Source organism: Haliaeetus albicilla, chromosome 24, assembly GCF_947461875.1.
Source record: "Haliaeetus albicilla chromosome 24, bHalAlb1.1, whole genome shotgun sequence".
NCBI lineage: Eukaryota > Metazoa > Chordata > Aves > Accipitriformes > Accipitridae > Haliaeetus > Haliaeetus albicilla.
The window spans coordinates 8,313,657-8,338,261 of NC_091506.1; the positions used below are offsets into that span (position 1 = coordinate 8,313,657).

General features: G+C 45.6%; 1 protein-coding gene across 6 annotated transcripts in view; it reads left to right on the top strand.

The window, feature by feature from the left end:
• Nucleotides 1–24,605, top strand: part of ADAMTS9 (ADAM metallopeptidase with thrombospondin type 1 motif 9) — an 86,885-nt gene that overhangs the window by 3,224 nt on the left and 59,056 nt on the right. For 5 of the 6 annotated variants that reach the window (XR_011329656.1, XM_069811939.1, XM_069811940.1 and 2 more), the window contains exons 4-12: nt 12,114–12,400; nt 13,368–13,451; nt 13,548–13,669; nt 14,079–14,119; nt 14,244–14,349; nt 16,314–16,460; nt 17,325–17,466; nt 17,680–17,787; nt 22,444–22,589. Coding sequence is in view for 5 of the 6 variants with exons in the window: in XM_069811939.1 (XP_069668040.1) it covers nt 12,114–12,400; nt 13,368–13,451; nt 13,548–13,669; nt 14,079–14,119; nt 14,244–14,349; nt 16,314–16,460; nt 17,325–17,466; nt 17,680–17,787; nt 22,444–22,589 (1,183 nt within the window). In the remaining variant the exon portion in view is untranslated. Of the gene's footprint in view, nt 1–251; nt 385–12,113; nt 12,401–13,367; nt 13,452–13,547; nt 13,670–14,078; nt 14,120–14,243; nt 14,350–16,313; nt 16,461–17,324; nt 17,467–17,679; nt 17,788–22,443; nt 22,590–24,605 lie in introns of those variants that run through there. The other variant, XM_069811943.1, reaches the window with a different exon arrangement.

The window sequence follows — 24,605 nt, forward strand, 5'->3', positions numbered from 1 at the left end:
TCGCGGCCGCGCTGTTGAGCTGTCGGTCTGTTCAGCTTGCACTGATCACGCTAAGTCAGAAGATGCTCTGGTGCTCTGTGACCAGCCAGAGCTGATGCGCTAGCAACGTGTGTTTCTTCTAGAAGATGTGCGGATACGTGTCCGCATGCAAACGTGTGCTGGGGGACAATGGTACCTCTCACAAGGCTGTCGTTATTTGTTCTTCCAAGGGTTGCTGCTGGACTATGCCATTCTGGTTTCTCTCTTCCAGCTGTTTCTGCTCCCTTCTTTGAGATCAGATGCAGGAGACTCAGAACAGTTGGAAAGAAACACGGAATCTGGCACATTGCATCAGTAGCCCTTGGAGGAACGGACCAGCAGATCACAGGACTCATTGAATCAAAGGTAGCTGGGAGGGCTCTGACATTCACTTGTGGTCTTTACTCTGTGCCGTTACAAGTCTGTTGTGTTTCACCCCACTGTATCGTAGCTTCCATTTAGGGTATTATTCTTCTGGATCGTGATTCACAAGGATAATACTCCATCCGTGAGATTACCTACGTGGTGTATATCTCTTTCTCCTCTTTTCCAACGTGCTTTGCCTCTTGCTTGTCTTTGTTTCCTTGCTTGTCTCAGTTGCTTCGTGTAGTGGAGGGAGGACATCTCGCCTCTCACAATCAAGCTTAAGGGTTCCAGACAGATGTGATGGTCTTACTTGTCCTCCTGTCCTCTTCCCGCCCATCTCTCCCTGTCCCTTTTACCGTTGTCCAAGTTTTTGAAAGGGAACGATGCTTTGGTCATACGTGTATGGTGAAGAAGTCTTGGTCGCTTCATTTAAAGAGCAAGTACAGGGCAGCTTGGGCAATGCTGAACCGTGGCGTTCCCCCTGGAGTTACGTCTGGTGGAGAGAAGGTATCTCACATGTCTTTGGAGCAGAGGGGAAAACGCAAAATCTAGCAGCACTCACTGTTCTGGACAGGGCGCATCTGTCCCTCCTACCAGAGAAGAATGGTTTCCTGAGAGTTTGGGAGTTTGTTGTAGCTGCAGGGTGTTGTGCGAATCCAGTCTTTTGTCAGAAGAACGTGTGAAAAGCTGTGTTTGCATTGCAGGCTTCTGGCAGGGATTGACATTTGCTCAAAGAGGAAATTCGTGCAAGGGAAATCTTAAGTACCCACCCTGCAGTAAGCAAGGGAGCCCGCGTTGCTGGGCAGTGGTACTATTAAGAATGGCTTTCTGATAGTCTTCTTCCTGGAAGTGATTAATAAGCAACATACTGATGTGCCCTTGCCACGATGATGTAATTATAGACTTCTTGCAGGATCCAGGAAAAGTTTCCCTTGTGAGCTGACTGACAGATTGAGTAAAAGCTTTCATTGCCAGGCAGTCTCCCTGGTGTTACTTTTAGTTTTCAGTGTCCTCAGGTCAGCTTAGAAAAACAGGTATTTGATTTTGTTAAGTTTTAATTAGCAGTTTCTGATAACAGTTTTAGGTCTTCTGACATATGAGATACTCTGCAGATGTTCTGAAAAAAGATCTTTCTCCTCTGAATACTGATGGATATCAAATGCAAACGGTGCTCTGCATATGAACTTTCATAGCACAACACCGGGGTCTCCTGGCAATGCACTTCAGCCGTCTGGCGTATAGCTCAACTGCTGCAATAAAAACTTTTGACAAAGTTTTCCTTGGGGTAACGAGTTAATGTAGTTTCAGTCATAGGAAATGGTGCAATTTCTCCTCCTTCCCTTCTTTTAGTTAGTACCGTGAATCAATTTGTCATCTGGTCGAGGATCTGGCAGAATAATTAGTTGTGTTTTACTGAATAGCCCTGACGGGATGAAGACTTGGCCAGGCTGACAGCGTGATGTCACTAGGTGCAGCGCCGCTACCACCCATCGCTTCACGATAGCAAGCTTTTCCGATCCGAATTATTAAATATCCGCTTTTTTGAGGTGGAGGAGGAAGAGAAAAGAAATTCTGGTCCTAAAAAAAGAAAAAAAGGAAGTGGCTCATTGCAAAGCTGGAGAGCGGAGCTTTCCTGCGCCCCGCGGAGGAACAATCTGACTCCAATGATAAAAGGCGCGGAGCTGCATCCTGCGGTGCTGCGGGGAGCTGCGCCCGCCGTGCCGGCTGGCTTCGGGAGGCCGGCAGCAGCTCTCCGACCCCCCCATCCAGTCTGACCTCCCACCAGGAGCAGACTGGCGAGCCCTACCCACCGGTTTCCATGTGAAACCCCGAAGGTTTGGTCTTGCAGAGAGATGTGCAGCTCCACATGCCAACAGGATGCTGCTGCTGCTGGTCGTCACTTAAATAAACCCCTTTGGGCCACCTCTTGCTCTGCCTCTTGTGTCCCTTTGTGCTGTCTCTCCTTTCTCTCACGTTTCCCACGGTTTTTGTCATTGATATGTTTATACCTCTGTTGTGGTTGTTGGCTTCTCTGGAGCTCTTCTCCTCCAGTTTTGTTGGGTTTTGTGATAGCTGCAGCCTTTAACCTCACCCAATCCTTCTGCCTGTTGGCCAACCCCTTGTTCTGAGACAGATGTGGCCTCCACCTGCCTGGCGGCACCGAGCCACAATTGCCCTGTGGCCAGGAGTATAAATGCAAGAGTTGGGCTTTCTCGTCTCCCCACTTCTGCTGCGTGTTCAGCTCTTTATTGCTCCAAACTTTGCAAATTCCTTACAGCTTTTACTGTGACCCTGGTGCAGGAATCCCGAATGAACTGTTTTGGGCAGCTCCTCCTTTGTTCCCCCTGTGTTCACTTTTCTGCTGTCCTGATCTGTGCTTTCCTTTCCCTTCCCAGTTTCCTTAGTTAAATACCTCCCTGTTCTTGCCTCATTTGTCATAATTCTTTTATATTCAAGACCCACCTGTGGCCGGGATGAATAAATCAAGGACTGACTATATAGCGAGCGCTAGCTGTTCCCATGACTTGTTGCTGGTCAGCCGTGCCTGTCCTGAGACCTGGGCTCTGGGGCTGCGTGTGAGGATCTTGCGCAAAGTCCTGGCTCCTTAATGAGAGCGCTTAAAGTGGGAATATCCACCACGGGCAAAATTCCTCATGCAGAAGCAGCAATAACACTCTGATGGTGCCAAACTAGTAGGAAGATGATTAGAGCTTTTTCTATTTCTGGAGGAGAGCCAAGGGGCTGTAGCCAGCAAAGAGGCCTTCCAGCAATTCGCGCTGAGGTGGTGAGATTTTTGGAAGCGGGCTCAGATGAGCGCAGGACGGAGCAGATCCTACCTGCGCAGAGCTGGCCGTGCCCCTGCCCGCTGCCGGCGGAGGTGGGAAAACCCGGTGACTCAGCCGCTGAGATTGCTTTCCAAAAACCACCAAGCATTACCAGCACAGAGGGCTGCTGGGCACAGCCTGGAGGCTTAGCACGTCCCAGTACCCACCAGAAACGGATGCAGAAGGGTCTCAAATTTGCAACTGGGTATTCAGTTGCAAGGCGTTAAAGCAGCTTGACTACTCGGGAGGCAGCACGTGTGCAGCCAGGCACAGCAGCTCTGAAAAGTCAAGGCCCATGTACTCACCCGGGCGAGGAGGAGAAAAGAAGCTCTGTGCGTGTAAGTTGCGTTGGGAAGGTTGCTATAAAAAGCACAAGACAAATCAGCAGCGTGAACCGAGTCTTGCCGCCAAGCTAGCATGACACGGGCATAATCAGTAATATGTCACTGATTTTTGAGTTGCATTAATGAGTAATTTGTAATAGATTACCCTTTCATAGTAACTTTAACAACTCTTCCCGCTGAACGTGACACTGGGAGGCCACCAGAGCAGAGGAGCGCTGCCCTGTGTCTTGAGCAACCAAATGCCAAGCGCCGCCAGCTCGATGATTGCGATCTTGTTTCCTTGTGATAATTAGCACCAGCCTGCTCAGCCCTTACAGATGGTTGTCATCTCTCTCCCAGTGCCACCCAGCTGCATGGGAAATCATCGGTGAGCCCACGGCACAAGCAGGAGGTGGTCCTGCCGCTGTGTTCCCACATGCTTGGGAAGGGGTGGCCGGGTTGAGGTTTGTTAATACGTCATCAGTGTCGTGACCGGGGAGGTGACCTGGGGGAGGATGCGTTGGGGGTCTGGCACCGTCGCTAAAGCCTGACTTTGTCCCTTTCCATGTAACGTCGTCTCTCGTTGGCACAGGTAGGTGATGAGCTCTTGTTCCTGCCTGAGCTATGGTTCGAGGTGTATACCCAACGTTAGAATTGGCAATGGTGGGGAACTGGGCTAAACAGGCCAGAGGTGGAAAATTTCATACTTGTTCTACAGACCATTTACATGTGTTACATTCTTATTTTATAGCAGTTTTGAGGCAGAAACTTTGAATGCCTTTTCCACAGGACTCAATGTTTGTACTCTTGTGAGCGGTCTGTGGTGAAATCCCAGATCCTTTGCAGTCAAGCTGTTGGTCTGTTGTAGTCTTGCTATTTCTTTTGGACTGCTTGTCTTGCTTCCAACTGCAACCTTATTTTGGTTTTCAACTTCTTCATCCTGCAGAACTTCACAGTCTAGGTGTCTGGTTTCCAGGCAGGTCTTCAGGCAAATTCTGTACTGCTGGGTCTCACGTAACCATGGGGTTGCAGAAGATCTTCAGGGAGGTTTTCCTAAGCCTTTGCTTCCAGGTTGAGCAATCCTTGAGCTCTTTCAAAAGTCTGTTTAAGCTGTCAGCTTTGCTTTTGGCCTCAGGGTGAAACATTGACTTCGTTCTTTCCCTCAGAAAAGTTTCTCATCTTAAGGAAGTGAATTGTAATTTATAGTCAGATAGTAATTATTTCAGGTTTCCTTCCCTCCCAAAAACAGCAAATGAGAGAGTTACGTCACAAGTCCCATATGGTAATGTAATTAATTCTATTTCTGGCTTCCTATTGAGGTAATAGCGCAGTGACAGCCAACTAGTACTTGGTCAAATGGGCCTGGGATGTTGAACACAAGCCTTTCCCATACTGAGTTGGGAAAGGGCTCAGGCTGTAATGTTTGTGCTATCTTGCTGTGGTGTTGGCAAGTGAAATAAGGTATTAGACTGACTTCAGTTAAAAAACTTGATCGCAGCCGATGATACAGATCCCATAACTGTGGTTTTGTTTGAAAATTTCTTAATGTGAGTTATAAGCAAAGTGCACGCGTTTTGTTGTTGTTACTCTTAGTATTGAAACCGTATCAACCGTCTGTCTGGCACCCTAATGGTGGAAGACCAAGACTGTGACTAAATAAATTACTGTTCATCAGTTATTGGTTTGCAACTTAGACGTGGTAAATCAACAGAGTTAAATTTTTCTCCTGGAATCGAAATGGATGTACTTGCAGTTTTGCATCTACTTTTACATCATCTGTGTGGACATCCACTGAAGAAGGGCAGGTGGGAGAAGCAGGGAGGTATCACTTTGATACTTTCCATCTGTACCCCATGGCATATGACACTGAAATTAAACAGGCTGACTATTCTGTGCCTTCTCTTCCCATGTGCCTGTATCGTCATCCCTGTGGCCAATTGCTAAGCAAAGTTTCTTTTTTTCTAATGGGATTTTTTTTTTATCATCTTTCACTGAGTGTCAGTACAAGGATCCAGTGATCTCAGTGTTGTTCTTGTTGGCATGGTACCTCATAGGTATCACCAGACACGAGTGCGGCTAAAGCGTTGGCATAATTGCGACTGTTACGCATTGAAAATTGCAAATAGGTAAATAATTTGCCTTGAAAAAGGAAACAGGTTCAATTAGCCCAGGCAGTGCAGGAGGCAGCAGCTCTGGCTGTTTTTCTGACGTGCTGAAATGCCACCAGTGTATGTCAGCGTGCCTGTGGTATATTCGCACCAGTTTGACCCACAACCTGCCTCGGATGCATGTCTACTCATAGGTGAAACACTGGGATGTACTTTAGCAAACTGCCCAGTGCTTTGCAGCATCAGGACGGTTTTCAAGGGTAGTTTGCCACCGTTTTTTTAGTCATTCCACTGGGCTAGTTTATTTTTCTTCCTGAACCAGTGGATTATGGAACTGGTATCAGTGATTTTTCAGCACTGTAGCTTTCTGTCAGCCATACCTTAAACCAATTTTGTACCAATTCAATGGTGCTTTTGTGCCTTGCGGTTGTGAGGTGCAGTTATTTAGTTATTTTGTCTGTAAGATGATCTTGAATCATTTTCCGCCACATGCTCAGCTCACATGCTACTATCTGCTTTCTTGAAGAGGCAATTTATTGTTTTGTTCATTAATCTAGTTTCTGTCTACTGTGCAAAATTGATAGCTTTCATGTACAACTTTTTACCTTAGGCAGAAAAAAAATTCTTTAAAGCTGGAATGCATTCTCGCATACATCATCGGAAAAGGAAACGTCTAGAGTATGTGTGGTCTTTGCTGTTTGCATGTTATAAAACCAGGGAGTGTTTTCTTCCTAAGGGATGTTGATTGGTGCTTGTGCAAGTCGTGGTTCTCAAGCGTTCTGCTTCAAGCAGCAGGAAGAAAAGCAGATTCACCCCAAAAGACATAGGTGGGTTCAGCATCACCTTGAGCTTTGGTGCTTCCACGGATGGAGTCTCCATAGCCAAAGCCACCACCCTGCTTGCTCCTGTGCACAGGCCACAGTGGGTGAATGGAGATGGGGCTGCTGATTTTGGTACCAGCCATGCTTCATGCTGGTCTCAACTGCTCGTGGCTCTATAGAGTTGCTTGCTGGCCTTAGAGTATTTTCACATATTACAAACCCAACTCCCAGGCTCTGGACTTCAGCTGACTTCGGCAGCAGGTCCTCCAGGACACGGGCCTTTCTGAGGATCTGAGCATTGCTCCAGTTGGGCACCTGGGAAGCTATTTAGTGAAATGTATGTGCAAAATTCAAAGTGGAGGAAGGCAAGAAAATTAACAAGCGGGTGTGCCTGGGTCATGAGGGCTTATGATCTGTTCATGCAACTGTTTCTCTTAGTAGCAAAGAAGACTTTTCTGTAGAAGCCCAATATTTTGCTTCTCCTGGAAGAGTTTGGGAGGGAATTTTTCTGAGCCCAGATTATTTCCTAATTTAAAGGGAAGTATGAACAACAAGGGGAAAATTAAAGTTTCCCTGCTTTGTATTGCTTTAATAGTGGCACTTCTGAAAGGTCTGATATTTTACTGCATTTTCAATAGTTCCAACCATGAAAGTTTGGTCTATGCAGTTTTGTCCAGCTCTTGCTGACGAAGGTTGGAACTCCAGTTGATCTCTCTGTTAAGTGGGTTCAGATTAATTTGTATTTGAACAGTTTCTGGTTTGCAGATTAGTAAAATCAAGCAAACTTTCGTTTTCACCCTTAGTGCAGAATATCTTTCTCTTTGGATCCTGGCTGGCCCAGATCCCTCATTTCCCTTCCAAATAGGTCATTGCTCTCTCTCTCCTCTATCAATAAAGCCTATTTTCCCTTTCTAGCTATAGCAGCAGCTCCGATTGCACAGTCAAGGCGCTATCCAGAGGGAAGGCAGGATTACTCCTGCTCATAGGACTGGTCATCTCAGTGTGGTACAGAGCAAGGCAGTTGCTGCTCCCCTGTTATTTTACCGTCCCTGGCTGGCGTCCGAGCAGGGCGAGAAGCTGCTGGTGGCGAAGGGGTGTTCAGCTCTGGGTTTTGCTGGCCACAACAGCACACCCACAGTAACAGAGGTAAGAATTTGGCCTTGTGCAAATTCGTCTGAGATATATCTGTAGATATATTGAAAGATAGATAGAGACATAAAACCTATCGATACAGAATTAAAACAGACCCAGGGCTAGAAAAATCCTTTGGTCTAACTTAGGACCTGTTTGGGTCCTAAAGAGGAGCCAGTTTCCATCCCATTTCCTGGCAAGAAGAGCCTAAAAATACAGTTTGATTTCAGCCAGTCTGACCTCTGCATGAAGAAAATCCATTTTGCCTCTTGCCTCTCCTTTCCAAGTGATGGCAGTCACTTCAGCGGCTGCCGTTGTACCAGCTACAGGCAGCAAATTCAGGCCAACCAACTGTAGCCGGAGCTTGTACCCAACCATTTGGGCAGGGTTTGCTGCTGCGGCTCCTGCTTGAGCCGAGGGAGGCAGGTCGCACGCCGACTGACTGCCTGGAGGGAGCTCGGCTGAATTTTGATCTGCTTTACGGAGGTGTGCAATAAATAATTAACTTCCAAATGATAGTTTTATCATCTGTGCAGCCGGATCAGAGCAGGTCTAGGAGTGTTATGGGCCAATTGCTGAGCAGCAAACTTTGTGTTAAAAATCCTAGGTCACACATTCAGAAAAGGTACGATAGTGAGTTGGTTTGAAAGGACCATGCTCCTTTTCTAGCGGGGAGAAGCTGTTAATGTCATTAGCTTGAGAAATAGATATTTTTTTTCCCCTTCTCTTTCTTGCTCTCTCTTTTACGTCTGTCTGGGTTTTTTTTTATTCTCCCCCCTGCTATGTGCAGCTCTCGTGAACTTGGAGCTGAACTGGAATTGCTTGCATTGTCACATGTCTTATTTAATTGTGCAAATTGCTTTCTATTCCAAGGACAAGTTAATGTAGAAATGGAAAGGATTAGAACTGTTGGGATAAGCGATCGCTCTTTCTTTTAATTTTGGGGTTTAGCATAACAATAGCTACTATTTCAAAAGCAGTCCCTGGCTCTGCCTTGTCACCCTTTCATGCAGGCAAAGTACTTGAGTAGGGCCTAAGTCTCCCCTGCCCTCTCCCTTTGGATAGATCCAAAGTCCATTAATCAGCAGGAATCATCCATAAATCAGCTCAATGGGTTCTAGGCTGAGGCTTCTTGCGCAAGCAAAAATAAATGGCACGGGTGGGAAGATGCCATCAGGAAGGAATATCCCTGTCACAGGATAGGATCTCTTTTTTAAGTCCCATGTAACAAAGAAGAAACCAAACGGGGGGAAAAAAAAAAAAGAACATACACTTCCAGGTCTGTCTAAACATGGTGCAAACACCATAGTCTTAGTAAAGCAAGCAGTAAAATTGGACATTATTCCAGCAGCCTTTTAGCCGCCTCTTTAATGAATATTAACTGTTGAATAAGTGCACGGGCTTGCCTAATACTTGAATTATTGATCTGTACTTTACTTGATTTTAAAGTGTTTGTCTACTCATTGGGGTTTGGGTTTTCTGCAAATTAAAGAAAATGTTCTGTTGCTTAAACCCATCCAATTACTGCCATGTGTAGGTAGATGTTTTTCAGGTCATTTGTAGAGGTTGAGAGCTTGCCAAGCAAACCGTTTTCCTTCCTGATTTCTGCTAGTATATTAACACAATAGGGGAAAAAAAAAGGCAAAACCAGGTGGAAAAATATTACACCCTTTTTTGGTGTTGTGTGTGGCAGTAGGAAGCTGTCACTGTAAAACTGCAGTTTTGTTGTGTAATATGAGAGATTTTCACTTCTGCTTGATTAAGCGGCAGTATGCTGCACCATTCAATAAGAGCATTTCTGTTGTGGCCATCGTAATGGGGCAAGATATCAACAGCATCAGGGACATGGAGTACTAGCAGTGCCTGTATGCAACTCCCATTAATGCTGAAGGGGTTTTTATGGATGGGTTGAGAGCAGTGCACTGCCATCAGTGTTTAATTTTTTACAGGTGAATGTGCACCATCTCTGAGTGTAGTTATATGCAAGAAAGATGGGTGAAGATAACAGTTCACTGCTATCAAAGTCCAGGAGTGGCTTTCCATGCAATGGATCCCCACTCATTTGTGCTTGGTTTTACAGTAACTAGGCTGGCAAACATACTATACGTGACTTGTCCAAATAGTGTGCTGTAGGTGTTGGAGTAACTTCATACCTGGAAAAAAAAAAAGTTGTTTTTTAAAGGGATGATGTGGCTGACTTGATTTGTGTGCTGGATGGGGGAAGTACACTGATATTGTGCCGACCCTTGGCAGTGTTAGGTTAACAATTGGACTCGATGACCTTAAGGGCCTTTTCCAACCTAAATGATTCTATGACACTGTGCCGGATCTCTGCAACAGAAAGAAAGGTAGTTTTTCCTCTGTGCTGGGTGTACCTGGCTGTGTTGGGCTCTGGTTCTCCTGCGGGGTTGATCAGGTCGGGGCTCTCGGAACCAGACCTGGCATTTCGTGTGGACCTCTCTGGTTTTTGGGTGGGGTTCTTTTTTTTTCGAGTGTCTGACAACACTAGCTGCAGGATTTCAGTGCAAGCCTGCTGAATATCAGTTAATTTCTTTTAAAAACCTCCTGTATAACATGTGTCTCTTCAAAGAATCCTTTGCATTTCCCTCTTCTTTTGCCATCTAACCTCCCTCTGCCAGACTGGCCGGAGGAGAAGGCGCCTGAGCCCCATGGTCCCATTTGGGGCTCTGCAGAGCCGCGGTGGCAGATGGTGCAGAGCTCTGCCTTCGCACCGCAGCCTTGCCTTCAGCCTCGCTCAAGCCCTGTTGAGCATCTCCCCATCCTTAACACATTTTTCCTTGAGCACCTGCTTCTTTTGGAAGTTAGTTATTTAAAAGGGAAATGTAAGCAACTGGCTGAGGGTGCAGAGAGGAGGGGAACTGGCTGAAGGGCTGAGGTTAGCACTTTCTCCTCCGTCTGGTTGTCTTCTCACCTTTAAGTTATTTGTATGCATAGTTGGCTTCCCATGCTGATTGGCACTGAACGAGTCGGGATAATGTCACGGTTGCCCACGAAGCCGTGCCAGCATGAGAGCACAACCTTGCCAACACAAGGGCATTGATTAGTGCAGAGGAACTAGGGCAATCCAATTATAGCCACGAATGCCATTGGCTTTCTTGAATTCTTACTCAAATAACTGCGGGCTCTCTGCTGTATTAAGGTGGTCTGGACTATATTGAGAAAGGGGAATTCGCAGGACTTAGGTAGTGCAGAGTAAACAGGATTTAACTCTTAAATACTCTATTGCCTATTTACATATAGGGCAAAAGGATAGTATTTTTCAGAAAGGTAGAAGCTGGCTGACCCCCCTTTGCCTGCCTTGATATTAGAGAATGTATTTTATTTTTCTTTTTTTGGAAATTATTACAAAATATCCTAAAAGGAAGCTACACAGGAAAAATAGCCAAGAAGTTTCCTATCGTTTCAATCTTGTTTGAGCATTGAATATTCCTTTGTTCCCTAATATTATGCTTCCTCTAACCTACTCAGTGGGTCAGATAAGGAAATGTGATATTTTTCACCACCATGACGAAATTAAACTAAAGCTACAAAGAACGTGAGGGTTGTAGCCTGGAGTCTTAGATGAGTAGTTCAGATCTGGCTTTATATTAAATGCAGAAGCGAACAGTCTCTCATGGATGAATCACATTCAATTAGCTACTTCCTATGATAAACTGATTAAAAATTAAGTGGCATCAAATAAGACTGATTTTGCTCTTACATTTAAATAATGCTATAATTACATACTAATCAGATGGTAAATCTTAATTGTACACTTTCCATATGTTTTATTTGCCTGTTCTCCCTCTTCACTTTGTCGTCTTTGTATCAGCATGGAGTATATTTTCAGGCTGCTTTTATGTTTAGCCTAATTGAATATCAAAAGCAGTATATGTGAAACTTCCTGAATTCTATTCTTTAGCCAGTGGCAGCTGTGCTATTAGATGACCTTTACCATTCCCGTAGCACAGAATAATAAAGGGAGGGGGGGAATTGAAGCCCAGCCGTGTTATTGTTAGAGACAGAAATAAATCATATATAATTGCTTCGCTATGAAGGCCAAATCCTGCCGTCCTTCATGCCTGAGTTAGAAATACAGGATTTGGACCTTTGTTTCCTGTGGTTTCCTGGCCACCTTGGACGTGCCCAGAATCCTCACGCTGCCGTTGCGGTGGCTAATTACCATCACGGGGCTCGTGTCGCGTTCAACTGAACTGCAGCCCAGGCTCCAGCCCTCCTGCGCGGGCAAGGAGGTGGCTCTGGTGCAGGAAAGCCTTTTTGTGAGCATTTGCCTTTAAGAGCTGTTGGCTTCCGTAAGATGACTCTAAAAATTAAGAAAAGCCTTAGATGTTGGATTGCATGGTGGGTTTCCACAGAGCGCTTGTGTTTTGGTTAGCTGTTTGGAACAAGCCTGCTAACGCTTCATTGAAGTAAATAGGTGTTTAGACATATCACGCATGTAGTATTAACTTTATTCACTCCAGAACGTACTTTATGTTTTTGCCTGCTTTTTAATCATAGATCATGAACACAGTCACAAAAAGAACAAGCGGAAACACTGGAGAAGGCAGTGGGCAGAAAGCAGCTTATTATCCGACGTGGAAATGTTGAAACACAGCCTGGAAGTGAATTCGTTTTCTGCGGATAGCAACAAGACTGGGAACGTCAGTGAAAAGAAGAGCCACAAACGAACAAAGCGGTTTCTCTCCTACCCTCGGTTTGTGGAAGTGATGGTGGTGGCTGACAGCAGGATGGTCGCCTACCACGGAGCTAATCTACAGCACTATGTCTTAACGTTAATGTCAATAGTGAGTATTCAACTAGGGGTAGTACATTCACCCACGGATCATTGCCTAGTGGTCTCAGAGCACCCTTTCTGCTGCGTTCATATGCAATACCATCAGGTTGCCTCAGCCGGGCATGGAGATAATGCTGGGATTAGATTAAAGCTTGGTGAAATTTGGCTGGGGAGGACTGGTTGGAGTCTTCTTTCCTTCCCAGGTTCCCACACCTCTCCCTTCCAGCTTTCTGAATCCCAGACAACATGAGAAATGTCACCGGCCCCTTAGTCCATATGCTGTACTCTTCTTTTTATTTAAGCCCATGTGCAACAGCAGCTGAATTAAAAAGGTACTTTGGGGACTGTGCCTTTCAAGGGACTCACGCTAGTAGGTTACGCAGTTGCCTGACTTCCCTTGCTGTGGCAAGGAGAAGGAGCCTGTGGTCACCTTGATCCTTAGCATAGTGCTAGGGTTGGCTTTCCAGGCTGAGGACAAGCATTTTAGTAGCTGCTGGTACTAGGATGCAGTAGTCCAGTCCCCAAACAGGCAGCTCCGTAGATGCAGAGTGACTGGAAGTGAGTATCCAGCGTAGTTGTGTCACTGGAGGGATTTTCATCCCATTTGAGGGCAGAAGCGCAGTGAATATGTGGTCTAAAACTGTCCATGTCAAAATGAGGCACTTGAGAGAGTAAGTTGCTTTTGACAGTCTTGGTTGGTGGTCATCGTATCTCAGAGCAGAATGATCCTGTAATTTGGTGAAATGTGTGCTAAAGCAACAGGAAATATTGGGCTTCTGCGATACCAGCGGGTTTGTTTCATTCTAAAATTGTGCTTCTGGCAGGAGGTCTCTCCAAGTAGCATCAGAGCACCGAGTGGCTCAGAAGAGCAGCCTAGGAGAAAAGCAGTTGCAAAATGGAAAACACACGTGTGTTGTCTTGAATTGTTTGTTTCCTTGAATGTTAGCAATAATTCTGAATATTTCTTTTTGAAATAGGTGGCTTCTATCTACAAAGACCCAAGCATTGGAAATTTAATTAATATCGTTATTGTGAAATTGGTCGTGATACATAACGAACAGGTAATGGAAGGGATTTTCTTCACCTTCTGTTTGACAGTGGCATTTGCAGTGAGCGTTCAATGAATAATTAAAATACCTGCTTTCTGTGCTTGTTAGGATGGTCCTGCAATATCTTACAATGCCCAGACAACATTAAAAAACTTTTGCCAATGGCAGCAATCCCAGAACCACCCTGAAGGAAGTCACCTTCAACATGATACAGCCGTGCTCGTTACCAGGTATGGTGAATATTCGCATGAAAACTGTAGCCGGTTGTGTGTCAGAGGCTGTGAGCATGTAATATATCCAGCTATGGGAAATGTTTGGTTTTTGATGTGGATGTAATGACATTTGCAATTGTGGGAGCAGCATAACTGAGCAGAATTGGGATAATGTGTCCACCAATAGCGGTAGATGACTTTGAGAGGTTCAGGATCGTCCAAGGTCTGCCCATGGGTTCAACTTAAGATGAAGAACTCTGACTATGGTAGGGAGTTGGTTCAGACTCTGACTGGACAATGTGGCAAACCAGCATGAGCAGGTCTGTTTGAGGACCAAGAACTGCTTTTGGATGTTTTTATTATTGTGCTTGTACCTTAACTCACTGCTGCATTGAAAATTAATGTGTCAGGTCTGTTCTACTTTCAGACAGGATATTTGTAGAGCGCACGACAAATGTGATACTTTGGGTAAGGAAAACCTTTTCTTTGTCTTTTAATAACTCTTTTTTGTAGTGACAATGTTAGTTGCCTGTGCTGAACCGTGGGCAATGTTTCTTTTTTTTTTATTGTAAACTTCTTTGTTCTCTCCTAGGTCTGGCAGAGCTGGGCACAGTCTGTGACCCATACAGGAGCTGTTCAATTAGTGAAGATAACGGACTGAGCACTGCTTTCACAATAGCACATGAACTTGGCCACGTGTATGTTCTATGTAAATACATTTACATTTAAATAGCCCGAGATTTATGCTAGCTAGGGCTTGCCAGCCAGGCTGGGACTTGGTACCTACTGAGCCTAATTATTTGAGAGGAGATAAATATACTTGGGTGGAAGATGCACCACTGAGGAAGATTAAGCTGTGGTGTGACTCTGGGAGGTGGTGGGGTGCTCCGGAGCTGATCTAAGAGCAGCAAAGCCAGCAGATCCACACGTTGGGGAGGATGAGTGACAGGGTACCCCAAACAGCACCTAAGCAAGGGAGGAGAGCTGATAAAATGTCCCTTATTACTGCATCTTCTCACAACTACATGCAGACGTCAGCAGAATCTGCCCCAGCAGCCATGATGTCCTGGCCAAAACCACTGGGACTAGCCAGGATTTTGGCCGGAGCTGGGTGCCTCGGGGAGGACCAGGGCGAGGGGCACGGGCATGTCTCACCTGGGCTTTGGGACTGAAGTCTTCTCCAAGAGCAGGTCCTCAGCCTGCCGCAGCTCGTCCCACCGCCACGCGTGCTGCTACTGAAGGCAGGGGTGTGTGAAGGGAGGAGTTCACCCGGGTGATCGGGATGTGTAAGTGAGCCTGACCCACCTCCTGAACTATTTCAGGAGGGAACATCTCATGCTGCTGCACATCCCCAGAAGAGATGCTGTCATTCAAGACGCACCTCCTCCAGTGGAAATTTCTTTTAACTGATTTTGACTTTTTTTGAGAGTGATACTGAGACAAATCCTCTTAGTCCTTTAGCCCCCAGCCACAGCTCTTAGGCAGCTGGTTCAGTCCCAAACCACCTCACGCCTGGTTTGCAGTGGAGATCTGTAGGTGTGGGATGGATGAGTACTTGGGAACAGATCCCTCATTGTTTTAGCCTCCCTTTTTCTTCACGGAGAGCTGGCCGAGACGGTCTATTTTTAACCACAGTAGTATTTGTTTAAATGAGATTTCCTGACAGAAAGTCCCCGAAGGTTTGGAGTTCCCCACACCTAACCTGTGGCTAATTCCTTCGCTAATGCTGCCCCAGAGCTGCCGGAGGGGTTAGCGGCGCTCCCGAGCGGGAAATACCTCTTTGCTCTTTTACAGGGAGCAGAGTGAGAAGGTGGTTCATTGGAGGTAATCTTAATGGGATATAAACTTCCCAGCCTTCGAACGCAGGATCACACCGGGTCATTTCCCCTTCTCCACTTCAAACAGCAAAGCGCTTTAAGCCGTTCTGTCTCCGTTAGTGTATTTGCCGCATTCTTCAATATGTCATGTGCTGCAAACTTCGCGTGGGTTTCTGCTGATATTGATGCTTGGTGGCATTTTGTAAACCTACCACATAAAGTATAGGAGCCAAGTCTATCCCCGGTGCAACCCTATTTAGGCAACAGCGTGAGGGATCAGCGTGGCCCAAGGCATTCAACTGAACTAGAAGACCTTTTGCAGCCAACGTAGGGTGCTGCCAATGTACACGAGGGACTTTGGGCACCAGTGGTCGGTGGGCTCAAGTCATTCATCTCCTTCAGAAACTTATTTCCCGAGATCAGCTCTTGGCTCTTTGGCTCAATTCCCAAGAATTTGCCATTTTTATGAAAGGGGGGCCAAACTCCAGCCTGCCTGCGGGATCGCAACTGTCAGCTGAAAAGGAAACTGCAGCTGAAATTGCATCTTACTCCAGGCTCCCTCAAGGACTTGTCTGGCTAAATACATGCAGTCACGGTGTGGAGAGCTTACCGGGGTGCTACGTAGCTTTTTGCAGAGAAGTTCTAGGAACCCTGTTTGAGCAATGCTTGTTGACACTTATGAATACGTGCACGTTAATACTTCTATTCTGTAATATCTGCCAGTAGCATATCTAGGAAAAATTCTTGGGTTTGCTTACATTTAGTTCACACTGTTGCTCTTGCTGTGCCAAATACTTGACATTTGCCACTTAACTGACTGCTTTTCGCTGCTGTTTTTCTCCTAGATTTAACATGCCACATGATGACAATCATAAGTGCAAAGAAGACGGAGGTAAAAATCAACAGCATGTCATGGCACCAACACTGAACTTCTACACCAATCCCTGGATGTGGTCAAAATGCAGTAGGAAATACATCACTGAATTTCTGGAGTAAGGCCTTGCATATGCATGTTGTTAGGCTGTTTTTACATGTGTGTGCATCCCATGGGGTTCATCAGTTAATCTGAAGTCCTAGTGTGCAGCGTTTGGGGGAAATCAGAGGGATTTGTGTGTGCACGCATCCTTTACGTAAAGCAGGAATGCACCCCTGGCATCCAGTGCCTGCCAGTTCAGCCTCGTGATAAGCTGGCAAGGACCGGCCTCTCTATGGGGAGCAATAAGTCTTCCCCCATGGATATTGCTTTTAAGGAATGTGCGTTCTCCTCGAACCTGAAGAGTGAGTTTTCCAAGCCCGGTGGCCCAGATACGGAGCCATGTTTTAGGAGGCAGATTGAATCTGCCTTTCTGCTCCACAGGTCAAGATAAAGCCCTGGCACTAGTCCGTGGTGGGAACGCTGCTCCAGGAGCCCGCGGGTCAGTTTGATGCACAGTGGTCACCCGTTTTGCTGTGATGCCTTCCCATGTGTTGTGATAGGGACGGGAACGAGAGCCACGATGGTGTGCTGGCAAATCCAGGAGCTCGGTCCCTCAGGCAGTTCTTTTGCTCATCAACGATTTTCTTTCTCAATACGTCCCAGCGCTTGCTCAGCAATTAAACGCAGGTCGTGCACACTCAGAAACGCTTTTGCCAGGGTAGCGGACTGCACTGTGGTGGATGGTCATTAGCACAGCACGGGGGTGGTGGTGAATGGGTGACGCACCCTCCTGTGCTCGAGTCTGCAGTAGCTGTTGTAGTGCTTGCTAAATACGGCAAATGTGGTGTGCCTCTGCCCTAAGGCTAATTCAGGTAAACACCAATGGGTTCTAGTCTCGTTGCCTCCTGTTTTACACCATTTTTTCCCATTTGTGTTGTAGCACTGGTTATGGGGAGTGTTTGCTTGATGAACCTTCATCAAGAACTTACACGTTGCCTCAGCAGCTCCCGGGGCTGATTTATGACGTCAACAAACAATGCGAGTTAATTTTTGGACCCGGATCTCAAGTGTGCCCGTATATGGTAAGTGAAATTCCACACCTTGGTTTTCCTGGTGTTGCCAGAGCAAAATAAGACCTGGGGTTGGATGAATGGGAAGCTCACAAGCCATCAAATTGCTGTCAAGCTTGTGAGTTAATAATAAATCCGAAGGGGATAATTTCATAAAGGATCATCTACCTGGTAAGGCATGTGGCACATATTTATTTAACATTTGGATCTTTTTGATAACTTCAGCAGATGCAGTGTCGGCGACTTTGGTGTATTAACATCGATGGCGCACACAAGGGATGTCGTACCCAACACACACCTTGGGCTGATGGGACAGAATGTGAGCCTGGAAAGGTCTGTAATACCTGGTGTTTGTGCCTCGTAGCTGTGTTTCCTACGGCTCAGGCTAAGCATGTTGGTCAAAATCATCCTGTCCCAATGGCCAGTTGTATTGAGCACAGCTTCTGACCGCAAGGGTGGAAGCCCAAAACAGCTCTGTGTGTCTTACGCCTGGTGTGCGTGGGTCAACTCTACCGCAGATAATGTGATTAAAATCGATTGCTTGGCATAATGTTGTTTAAAGCAGGTATTCCTTCTGGAGCGCTTATCTTTTTAAATTAATGCCCTTGAGTGAACTCTTGAGCAAAACTTTTGCAAAGCTTCCCTAGGCTTTTATTAGAGATTTCCTATGTGATGCGAGCAATTAGTGATTTAGTGTAACATAAACTTGCCAACTGGCTTCTCATCTCGACAACTTCAGAGTAAAATATAGAACTGGTTGACATTTTCTGTATGGAACATTTTTGGCAGTAATTCATAGAAACTTTCAATTTCCATGTGCAATGTTAGTTTCCAGCTAGCACTGTGGTTTCTAGAATAAGTATTTAGTTTTTATTCTCCAGATCTGGAGAAAAATAGTTGAGAGGATTTTCCTTTTTCTTTTATTGAGATACTGAAGCTTTTAAAGAAAAAATGCTAATTTGTTTTCATCATTTTTGTCTCAACAAATATATTCTCCATCTGGGTCTATTAAAAAAAGTGTGATATTATTCTACAAGGTATAGCTTAAAATTTGCTTTTCTGGCTGTTAATGATCAACAGTTAAAATTTTCTTTAGAAAGAGTTAATGTTTTAATTCATAGTCTTTCAGATGTATTTTAATTAAAATATCTGGATGCTATTTTAGATATAATTTTCCATACAGGCTGTGGATCTCCTTAGTAATTAACCTTCCGTTGCATGTATCTGAAAAGTCAATTGTTCAATGACACTTGACTGATTTCCTTGAAGACAATGGACATAATGTATCAATTTGCCTTCCTTTCTTAGGGAATAGAGCAGTCAACACATTTGTTTTTATTGTTGAGAATGTGCATTAGAGATGTGGTTGGAAATCCTATTCCTATGCTACTCCCTGGAGCCAGTGGTGCACCAGTATTTAATGTTTTTGTGTAAAATCCCCCCATTTTTGAGACTCAGGATAAAACTTAGGCAGCTGTGGAGTACCTGTGTCTTGAGACCTTGTGTCTTCAACTTCTCTGTTGGTGAGCTTGGGGTCTGCTCACCACTGCAAGCTCAGAAATAACTATTTTCTTGAAATTCCCAAAATCTGGGCTGCAGGTTTTTTCCGACAAACCTGTTGTTACCCTTGGATGTGACCAGAGTGATGTGCAAACAAGTGCAATTGAGCAGATTAGCACCTCCTTAGAGTTACCCCGGGTCAGCCGAGAGGCAGTGTCCAGCTGCATGGCTCTTAATAAACACTGTGTAAGCAAAAACATTCCAGTCCACAAATTTAGACAATTTGACAAGTTTAGACAAATTAGACAAGTGTGACCTGAACTTCTCAGCTGAGAGCAGATGGGCTCTTTAGGAAAACCTAATGCAGTCCAATTATGTTCAAGCATTTGAATGTATTCTCACAAAAAGGCTTTATGGAGTAATTCTTGCATCTGTGTGTTGGTCTAATTCAAGCTTAAGGTTTGGATCATTATAAACTCTCTTCCTCAGTGTTTACTTGGGCTCGTAAAGTGCTGAGGTGCGAGTCTGGAGTGCTTTTTGTTGGAATAAATCACTATTTTGGTACTCTGCTGTGGCCAGGAGCCCCATCAAACTGCTGCTTGCTGACTAATGCCTTGCCTCAAGTCTGCATGTTTAAAGCCTGTGATATACGGGTTGGCAGATGGAGAAAATACCATGCCATTTTTTATGGAGTTATCTTTGGAAATGAGGAAGCCTGAATAGCTAAAAAAAATTCTAGCTAAAACTACTGGGATATAGATTTAAGCAGGCTCTAAATTTATTCTTAAATCAAGGATGCTAAAACAACATGGGAGTATTATCTTATGCATATTTTGCATGTGAGAACACTGAATTTGATATCGCTAAATCAAGTAATAAGCCCAGCCCAGAGTTTGGCCTTTGCTGGGCGAGCACCAGTCATGATGGTTTACAGTGTTTCACAGCACCAGTGCATTGTCGGGTGGAAGTAAATCACTGAAAGAAAATAAAGAGGGTTGTAAACTTGGGCCTCCATCTCTTGTGGTTTTCAGGGTTGTTTAAAGAATGATAAAAGAAGAGTAGGCGAATAGCGATCATTTCTGTCTTCTGCCGTATGGCAGCAGGTAGCGTATATGTTATGCATGCATGAAGCTTCACAGCACTTGTCTGCCCCCTGCTAATCTATTCAGCCAAAGTCAGCCCAAGGATGGGAGCTGGATTTGGTGAATTATCTGGGACTCCAGTGGCAAGACAAAGGAAAGGAAAGTCTGTTGTAGCGTCTCCCATCCCTGCCATGGCTCTCCTGCTCAACTGTGTGTCTAAGTTATTTTGAATTTGCTCCAGACAAAAACTCTTTTATTCTCTTCATTCTCTGATCTGTAAGCTCATAGGAAAGAGAACCCTGGCAGGCTTTTTAGTTTTTCTGTTGTAACTCAACATAGAAATTATTTTTAAAATAGAAAAGGCATGAAGGTTGCACAGCCAGACTATTCACAGTGTGGTTCCAAGAAACACCATTGCGTTTCCATAAGATAATGTTGCTGCTTATTTAAAACAGCTGCTCTTTTTTTTCCCCCCTTTGATTTACCATCAACTCATACCCCCCAATTTTTAATAAAATCAAGGGATGTAGGTGATTTCCTGGTTAATTCTCAACCATTGGATGGGAGACATATAGGTCACGTCACGGTCTGTTAGCTGTGTGTACATTCACTGGTTAGCTATTCGGTCGTCTTCTCTGGGTCAGTGGTGCCAAGCATGACCGTGGTTATATATTTAGCTGTGAGTATCAACATCGCTGCGAGAAGTTCACCAGGACAGCACTGTTGGACTAGCATCATGTATTTTTGTACATTGATGATAGCTGTCGGACTTCTTTGTCCCTGTACAGGACTGGCATAGGGGTCCCCATCCTACAGGTTTTCAACCCTGTAAATGCCAGGAGGAGTTGTGCATCGTAAGGGTTTGTCCTTCAGCAAAGAAACAGGCATTTCAGCTTATTTTATTCCTGTTCTTTACTGTAGCAGATATTTTTCAGCCAGTTTCTATCCAGGGAATCAAATCTTCAGCTGAAAGCAAATCTAGGGCACATTGCAGCCTAGAGACCATGCTCATCTCTGAGCAAACACCACATTTAGGGCCCAAGCTACAAGTTGTTCAGCTGTCCTGTAAACCATGCCCATAAGCAAACGCGCCTGAGGTCAGCTTTCTTCATTGGAAAAGCAATGTGACAAGCCGGCCATCGTGGGCAAAAGGTGATAAACATGCTGCAGAGCCAGTCTCCTATGGGCTGGGTGCACAACCCCCACAATAGTTTGATTTTGCTCTGTTTTCCTAGATAGATTTCTCTAAGGTGGTTTATAAGGATGTCTAAAAAGGGGGGATGAGCTCATGGTGTGTCTTGACACAACCTTGTTCCGCTATTAGTGAAAGGGCTGGAAAAATGTGGTACATCAATAAATTCAATGCCATTCCCATAAAGATCATCAGGTGTTTTCCTGCCTGAACAGCATCTGGTGCAGAGAAATATTGCAAGGGAGTATATTAATGATGCGCTGCATGTTTTCTTCTTTAAGTCTGTAACCTCTTCTAATCTGTGAGCAATCAGCAATGTTTGGGCTTCCTATAATTGCAAAGATTTAGGCAGCTGCCAGCAGATGAGCACGTCTCTGGGTTTAAATCTGCTTTAGCGAGCAGTGTTCAGTGAGAAGGAAGCCCTGCTCTCGCGGGTCTTGGGGACACTTTTCCATCCACTCTGGTGGGGCCAGAAGAAGGTGACTCTCCCCTAGATCTCACCTCTCCAGAAGTCTGTGTAGTCGAACTAGCAAACGTACCCCAAAGGGACACAATTTATACCATAAAAATGAGGGATGGGGGCTTGCCAAGATACTTTAAGCCAGTTTCCCAAACAAAAGAAAACAAGAGTTATAGCTGGAAAACAAAAGTGTAGGCCAGGCCTTGGCATGCCTCTTGTTATGGCTGAGTGAAAAAAAAAAACAACTTTGGATTGAGGAATTCATTTTTCTATTTTATTTGCCCTTTGGATTTGGAAGTTTCTTTTCCCTCTTTGTTCAGCTGTGGGGAGGTTTGAGTTTTCCCTGGTGTTTTCCCCATTGCCTGTCTCCTCCTCTGACACAGCGCGGTTCCCGCTGCTCTCCAGGAAATCAGATAAGGCGCTTTTTGAAAAGCCAGCGCCGCGAGCCTTGCCGTGCTGTTCGGCACCAGTAAACAAGGAATATTCATTGCTTGCTGTTGTCTTCAGTCTTCTTCCCGTAAATTACTCCCACGGATGCCATGTAAGGGTGCAGAGAGGAAAAAAATATGGGGGTGACAGACAAAAAGTAGAGAAGTTCAATTTTATTTGATTGCAAAATCTTTGCTGCGTTTTGCGAGGAGTGGTTGAGAAATAAATAAGCATGGGTGTTGGCGTTCAGGCTGGTTGCTGGCGGTCAGCTCGTAATGCAAAAGCAATGCAAACCCACCTTTCCCACCTCTCTCCTTCGCACGCAGCACTGCCGATTTGGGATGTGCGTGCCCAAAGAGCGAGAGGCGCCGGTGATAGACGGAGCGTGGGGGACGTGGAGCCCTTTCGGGACCTGCTCGAGAACCTGCGGCGGCGGCATAAAGACGGCGATACGAGAGTGCAACAGGCCCGAGTAAGTGCCCGGAGGGGAAGTGCCGGCGGGTGAAATGGGGAAAAGCAGCTGGATTGCCGAAATGGGCTGAAATCCCCTTCGGTTGTCCCCAGCCCATGTGTGCCCCGGGGACGGGTGGCTTTGCCTGGCACGGATGAGGCGGCATGGGAACCCGGGAGGAGCCGGTCACAGGTTTGGTTTGTGGGTAAAGTGAACTAAAAAGGGATCCTTTCGATGGAGAGAGAATGAAAAAGCTAGTATCTGCGTGGGTTTATTGCCTTCTGTTTTCCTGGGAAGGCACAGCTGGGGTCCCACTTCCAAAGGTGTTTTTCTTCCTCCAAAGCTGTGGATCAGAAAGGAGGGAGAAGGGAAGGAGCCATGTTTCTATCCATTTTTCACTATTTTACCCCTGCTTTGGCTGCTCTTGCAGCTGTTCCTGCAGGCCAGATCCTTTATACAGTTTTCTACCATTTTACTCCTGCTTTGGCTGGTTTTGCAGCTTTTGGCTGCTTTTGCGGCTGATCCTTTATACAGTTACATGTCAGCTGGTGCAGACTAGCCAAACCTCAGCAGAAATCTGTGCCCCATTAAAAAGCAGCACTCAAAAATGTTTGCCGTCAGCCCGGAATGCAAAATCCTGCACCCTTTGAAATGGTAGGGAATTTTGCCGTGGGCTTCAAGGAGACAAATGTGTGGCTGGAGAAATATTAGTAATAGGTTGAGCAACTGGTATGAAAACAGCCTGTTTACACAATTTGTGAACCGTGCTGGTTTCTGTTTAACTGCCTCCTTTCAGCCCACGAGAGCAAGGAGAGGTGGGCAGGATGCTTTCTGGGCTCTCATTTGGGACTGAGGCACAGAAAGGAGAGGGGTCTGCGGAGCTGGTTGGACTGAGGGGTCTTAAAAAGGTTGAGCAGGCTTGTTGCTTTCTTGTCATTGGTGTTGGCTTATTGCTAAGGAAATTGCCATTAGTGATGCGCCAGTGACAGTTTCATCACTGCTAATGGGAGAAGGGAGAGCTTGTACCAGCAGCACCGGTGGTGAAGTGACAGGAGAGGCTGGCTCAGCACGGCTGGGCGAGTGTCAAAAGAGAAGAGAAGGGCTGAGGCTAAGGGAGTTGGACACCAGCACGTTAATTAAAACGATGCTGAGAAACACACAAGCGCGAAGGAGTTCTCGTCTCGCTGTGCTGAGTCAGCACACGCCATATGGTCTTCCTGTAGCCATGGAGACACAAAAATAAAATATCTTTCCACATGCAAAAATAGCTATGCTGCCAAACCTTTGGGTGCTGTCAGTGAGAAGTATTCCCATCTTCTGGAGAGGCATCTGTTTGGACTGATAGCTTTTTGTGATAGAAAATCTCTTTTATCCTAAAGGCTAGTCAAGGTATTTTAAATTCCATCTTCTCTTATAGCTTGTGTTTTGTACCTTGGTGTTTCGTGAGGTGTATTGCTTTGGCTGGGATTTGCAAAAGCACCTAAATATGCTTGGCACCAAGCTGCCTGTGAAATCCCCGGTGCTTATCATTAATAACGGTTATTTTCCAGGCCCCCTTTCGAGAGCCATGTAGCTGTCACTGGCCTCTTCTCCAACCCCTCACAAAGTCTCTGCGAGGAGTTGTCTCTCCTAGCACCGTGCACGGAGCTTTACATCAGGTCTCTGGTTTTGTCCCTGTAATTTGACATCGTAGCGTGGGCTCCCACCACCTGCATCCCAGTTATCGTGGGGCTGCTGAGACGATACAAGTGGATGAAACACCGCTGGGTACTCTCCTGCCTCTCCCGCTTTTCAAAGCACTTTGAAAACATACAGAGTTTCTCCTCTGTTGTAGAAGGCAGCAAAACCAACCCAGATACCTTGAGTAAGGTCTGAAATAGTTTTCAGTAAGGCTTTTATATTCAAAGATGGTTTAGCTTTTTCTGTATATGAGGACCTGGGGTGGGATCTTGCATGCCAATAAAATACTGTATTAAATCTGGCTTTGCAGATGACACACACACACACACACCCCCTCCCACGGTACAGAAAATAAGG